Below are 5,561 nucleotides of genomic sequence, written 5' to 3' on the forward strand. Positions count from 1 at the left end.
TCCAATCCAGGCAATTCTGGGGTTCTGTGATTTCACTCCACACCACAACACAGTTGCCACCATCACACCCATCCCTGATTTATTTTTATTTTCCCCCCCTCCTACAAACAGCAGTTGTTCAGCAGTGAAAAAAATTATTGAAACACAAGATCCTCTCTAACACTTCAGAGCCACTCTCCAAATTAAAAACAATCCAAGTTGTGTTGCAGTAAGAAATTTCTGTCACTAAAAAGCTTTGTGTAGAGTTTGGTTAGCACAATAGCCTCAAAAAGTTCTTACACACATCTCAAACTCACTGCGCAGGAAGATAAGTTTGGAAAAGCTATTTTAACACATCTCTCCACTATTTGGTCAATTCAAACATTTAAAGGTCAGAAAGTTGATATCTCCTCACTATCCCGTCTCTGCAGCATGTGTAAATTTGCTTTTCCCAAGAAGCTACCTGAAAAAGAGAGGGAGAAAAAGCTGTATTTATATCTCTGAGGTGACAGAGAACAGTAAAATTTTGGCACTAATGTAAAGAGATCAGCTTTCCTTCTGAATTTTTAGATGGTGGATGAGGTGAGTGTCCCCTGAAATGTATTAGTGGGTTTTAAAGGACAGTTCAAGGTTTCACCAGGAGCTCAGGGGCAGGTGAGTGCTGACACAAAGGTTCTTCTGTTAGGTCCAAAAGGGAAAATTTCTTTTTTTCCACATTTTTCTCGTGTTTTGTTCACGCCAATGAGTTGTGCAGGTCAAATCTCAGAGGCTGAGTGTTACCCTTGGGGGTGTGTGTTGGTAAGGAGAGGACACACGTTGGCTGGGAGAGGGAGAATAGGACTGCAGAGCTGGAACATGTTAAAAACAAAAAAAAAAAGCTAATTTCCACCAGTGCCACCAGGTTGAGAACCCAGGGAACCCAGGTCAGACACCTTGATCTGTGTGAGCACAGCGGGACGTGTGGAAACACAACAGCAAGACCCACTTTCTGGTCTCAGAAACAAAAAAAAGCTTAAAAGTCAAGTGTGTGAGGGAATTTGTTGTGTTCACACCATATTCCTCACCTTGTACACAGGGTCGCAGTCAGCTTCTGTGAGATCGAGGACATAATCGAGGTCTTGCTGAATGATAAAGCAGGTTCCATCACCTACGAGAGCAGAACGGATCCAGGGAAGGAAAGAACATTGGCCAATTAGTGAAATACAGCACGCTCTTAATTACAAACAGGCACTAACAGGTTCATCAGAAACACCTCATTAGAGACTATGGAGCCCCCAGGAAGAGAGAAACACGATGTGAGGATGTCAAAGAGATGGAAAAAGGCTCTAACAGATCAGATGCAGCTTGGAGGACCCATTTATTAACTGTGTCCTGGGCTGCACCCAGAGCAGCGTGGGCAGCAGGTGGAGGGAGGGGATTCTGCCCCTCTGCTCCGCTCTCCTCACACCCCACCTGCAGTGCTGCCTCCAGTGCTGGGGCCACCAACAGCACAAGGACATGGAGCTACTGGAGGCAGTGCAGAGGAGGCCACCAGGATGATGCGAGGGCTGGAGCAGCTCTGCTGTGAGGACAGGCTGAGAGAGTTGGGGCTGTTCAGCCTGGAGAAGAGAAGGCTCCGGGGAGACCTTCTAGTGGCCTCCCAGTACCTGAAGGGGCTCCAGGAAGGCTGGGGAGGGACTTTGTCCAAGGGCAGGGAGTGAGAGAACAAGGGGTGATGGCTTGAAAGTGTCAGAGGGGAGATGGAGCTGAGATGTGAGGAAGAAATTGTTTGGTGTGAGGGTGGTGAGCCAGTGTCCCAGGTTGTCCAGAGAAGCTGTGGCTGCTCCCTGGAAGTGTTTGTGGCCAGGTTGGATGAGGCTTTGAGCAACCTGGTCTAGTGGAAGGTGTCCCTGCTGCTGGCAGGGGGGTTGGGACTGGATGAGCTTTAAGGTCCCTTCCAGCCCAAACCAGTCTGGGATTCTACAATTTTGGAGGAACACAGGGGGTGGAAATCACAAAGCAAAAAGCAACCACGTAATTCATCTCCTACCACAATCTATGTACATATCTATATATACATATATAGATGATTTAGCAGAAAAGCTCAGCTTTTTGCCACGGACACTGTCCACTCCTCTTCTACAAGCCAGGTGGTGCTTGTATGCAAGAGGACAACACCCCAAGAGCACAAAACTCCTCGATTTGATTCTACAATTTCCACTGTCACAACAGAGCACTCGAGTTACCTTGGCTAGCGACAAATCCATCTCGGTACGGCAGCAATGAGAGCACCGGCGCTCCTGACCTGTGGATGACCTGGATTGGAGCACTAGAAAAAGGAGCAGAAACAAGGGATGAGTGTGATGGTCTATAGTCAAAGAGCCCATTCCAATGTGTCAATGATGAAAGAAGAAAGTGAGTTTGTGGTTAAAAGATAAGTGAGGAGAACATACAGGACACGGGGACCTGATCAGTCGTTAGGAAAGAGTTGTTTGTTTCTAGAAGCAGGTGGAAGTCAGCACTGGTTTTTCCTGCAGGCCCCATCCCAGGAGATATTCAAAGTCAGGCTTGATGGTGCCCTAAGCAACCTGCTCAAGTGAAGATGTCCCTGCCTGCTGCAGGGGGGTTGGACTAGATGACCTTTGAAGGTCCCTTCCAACCCAAACCATTCTATGATTCTATGATCATCCTGGTGGCCTCCTCTGCACTGGCTCCAGTAGCTCCATGTCCTTGTGCTGTTGGTGGCCCCAGCACTGGAGGCAGCACTGCAGGTGGGGTCTCAGGAGAGCGGAGCAGAGGGGCAGAATCCCCTCCCTCCACCTGCTGCCCACGCTGCTCTGGGTGCAGCCCAGGACACGGTTATTGGCCTCTGTGCTGCCAGCGCACGTTGCCGCCTCATGTTCAGCTTCTCGTCCCCCAGCACCCCAAGTCCAACATCCCATCAGATCACCAACATGAGCAAGAAAAAAAAGATACATCCCAGAAAAAAAAAAGAAACCTCCAGAGGAGGCTCAGACGCTCCCAGTGCCCTGGCTTGGGCTGTACCCACCGTTTCGAAGGGGCACTGTCTGCCAGCACCTTCAGTCTGGCTCCTTCTCAGCCAAAACCCGAGTTGTTGTTTGAACACCTGCAGATCCAGCCACTCACTCACTTGGTGTTTCTCACATCCAGGTGATAAATGTTCCCATCCTGAGTCCCAGCCAGGAGATAGGTACTTGAGAGGAATGTGCAGCAGTTGAACGCATCAGATCCAACGAAGAGGAACACCTGAGGATACAGGAACAACTGCAAGTGTCAGACAGTCACAGGTGAGGACACAGGAGAAGGGAGCAATAATTGATTTAGAAGTCAGCAGAGTCGCTTCCACGAGTGATGGCACAAACTGGCAAACCCAAAGCTGGGTTAATAACCCCTCAGCTCTGCTCTAAGATCAAATCAGCCCCAGTGACTGCTCCTGGATCTCCTCTGGATGTGCCACACAGTGACAGACAAACCAACGCTGAGCTCAGATTCATCTTCAGTGTTGCAGTTTAACGTGGCTGGCAGCCAAACACCACACAGCCGCTCGCACCCCACCCCTTCTCCACCTCCCCACCCAGGGAATAGGGGAGAGAATTGGAGTGGGAAAGGTCAGGAGACTTTGTAGGTTGAGAGAAGAACAATTTAATAATTAGAGGAAAATAAAATTAAAATAGTAATGATAATAATAACGGTAACAACAATATATATAGAAATGAGTGATGCAGAGTACAACTGCTCACCACCCGCTGATTGTGATTCTGGAGGAGTAAAAAAAGAACCCCAAACCCAAAACTGCAATCCTGGAAGAGTGAGTCCAAGTAATTCCTGAGAGAATCCCCCTGCTTTATGGTCATCCCTCTTTCATATACTGAAAATAATGTGATACGATCTGGAATATCCCATTGGAAGAGCCAAATGCCAATTTGGGGTTTGCTAATTACTACCCTTCCCCCTCCCAGTCCTTTGCACTCACAAACTCCCCAAACAAGGTGTCCTTGTACCTGATCAACATTCTTCTCATAACAAATCCACCCTGAAACCAAAACACAGCGATTTCCAGCTACTGAGAAGAAAACTGACTCTGTCCCAGCAAAACCAGGACATTCTCACACCCATGGAGCAGCAAGACCAGATCTGCACAGCTGGTGGGCAAAGACCACTCCTTCCTCCCAGAGCTACAGTTGTCCTTACAGAAGCTGTGAGCCTTTTCCACACCATCTCACTGACCAGCTTTGGTGAGCACATCTCTTCCACCCAAACGTACTCACCACAAACAGTTCAATCTGCTATGTCATCAGGAGCTCCTGTCCTGCTGCCCAGCGTGGTCCTGATAAGATCTTCAGTACCTGAGATCTACCAACTCCATTGCCAAGAGGACAGAGATGAACTGGTGACCACCTGAGGTTCTCTTCACATGCTTCCTTAAAACACCCACCAGGATAAACAGCAACTTTACACCTTGGCTGCAGCAGGCACCCTGCGGTTCCTGCATTCACAATGACATCTGCTGGCCACTGTTTAAACACTCTGGGTTAAATTGGTGAGCAATTCTTACTCCTCAAACCCCCACATACAAATCTGACCAGCAGGAAGGAGACAAAGCATCACTTTATATATTAAGTTTAGTCTCTACTCCACAGAATACAAATGGGGACAACACTTGTGTTAGGTTTGTGTGTTGGGGCTGGTTTTGGTAGTGGATGAAGAGGCTACAGTGATGGCCCCTGTGAGAAACTCCCCAAAGCTCCCCTGGCTCCAAGGTGGACCCACTCCAGGCCAGGCTGAGCCAATTAGTGATAGGGAAACAGCTCTTTGAATCCATATTTATGAGGGGAAGACTGTTTTGGGGGGAAAAAAAAAAAAAAGGAAAGAGAATCATCAGGAGAGACAGTTGATCTGAACAAAAGACCATCAGCCTGAACAAAGAGGAGATCCATGAGGAAGGTTGCTATGAGGATGAAGGAGAAGGAAGGGAGACAGAGAACCTCATACACCCAGATCAGCACAGAGAAGAGTAGGAGAAGGTAAATGAGGTCCTCTGCAGCCCATGAAGGTTCAATGGTGGAGCAGATACCCAGGTGTAGGCCATGGAGGACTCCACGCTAGAGCAGGAAGCTGAGCCTGAGGCAAGTTGTGACTTTTGAGTGCTCCTTGATGAGCAAGGAGACCCCTAGAGACGTTCAATGCCAGAGCTGGGAGGGGAGAAGGTGTCTTGGACTTGCCTACAGCCCAAGGATGTCCCCATGCCAGAGCTAGGAGCTGAGCCTGAAGAGGTCCATCACTCCATGGGAAGCCCACGTTGGCACACTTTGTTCCTGGCTCTTTCAGCCCACGGGAGGGATCTCATGCCAGGAAGAGCAGCAGAGACGAACTGACTGAACCCCCATTCCCTGTCCCCTGTGCCAATGGGGGAGAAGGGAGAGAAATGGGGAGCAAAGTGACTGGAGCCCGGGAAGAAGGGAGGGGTGGGGAAGGTGCTGTCAGATGTGGTTGTTGTGTCTCACTGTCCTACTCTGATTGACTGGGAACTAATTAAATGGATTTTTCTTCCCCAAGTGGAGTCTGTGTTGCCCGTGCCCATC

General features: G+C 48.9%; 1 protein-coding gene across 1 annotated transcript; it reads right to left on the reverse strand.

The window, feature by feature from the left end:
- Positions 1 to 364: 364 nt before the first annotated feature.
- Positions 365 to 3,225, reverse strand: LOC104524728 (proteasomal ATPase-associated factor 1-like; the record flags this gene model as incomplete). The annotated part of the gene is made up of 4 exons (XM_010167694.1): positions 365 to 442; positions 1,044 to 1,126; positions 2,205 to 2,287; positions 3,110 to 3,225. Coding segments are annotated over 4 exons (360 nt in total), but the record flags the coding sequence as incomplete, so codon positions are not given.
- Between the last annotated feature and the right edge of the window lie 2,336 nt (positions 3,226 to 5,561).

This window comes from Antrostomus carolinensis, unplaced genomic scaffold (genome assembly GCF_000700745.2).
Source record: "Antrostomus carolinensis isolate BGI_N321 unplaced genomic scaffold, ASM70074v2 scaffold21975, whole genome shotgun sequence".
Classification (NCBI taxonomy): Eukaryota; Metazoa; Chordata; class Aves; order Caprimulgiformes; family Caprimulgidae; genus Antrostomus; species Antrostomus carolinensis.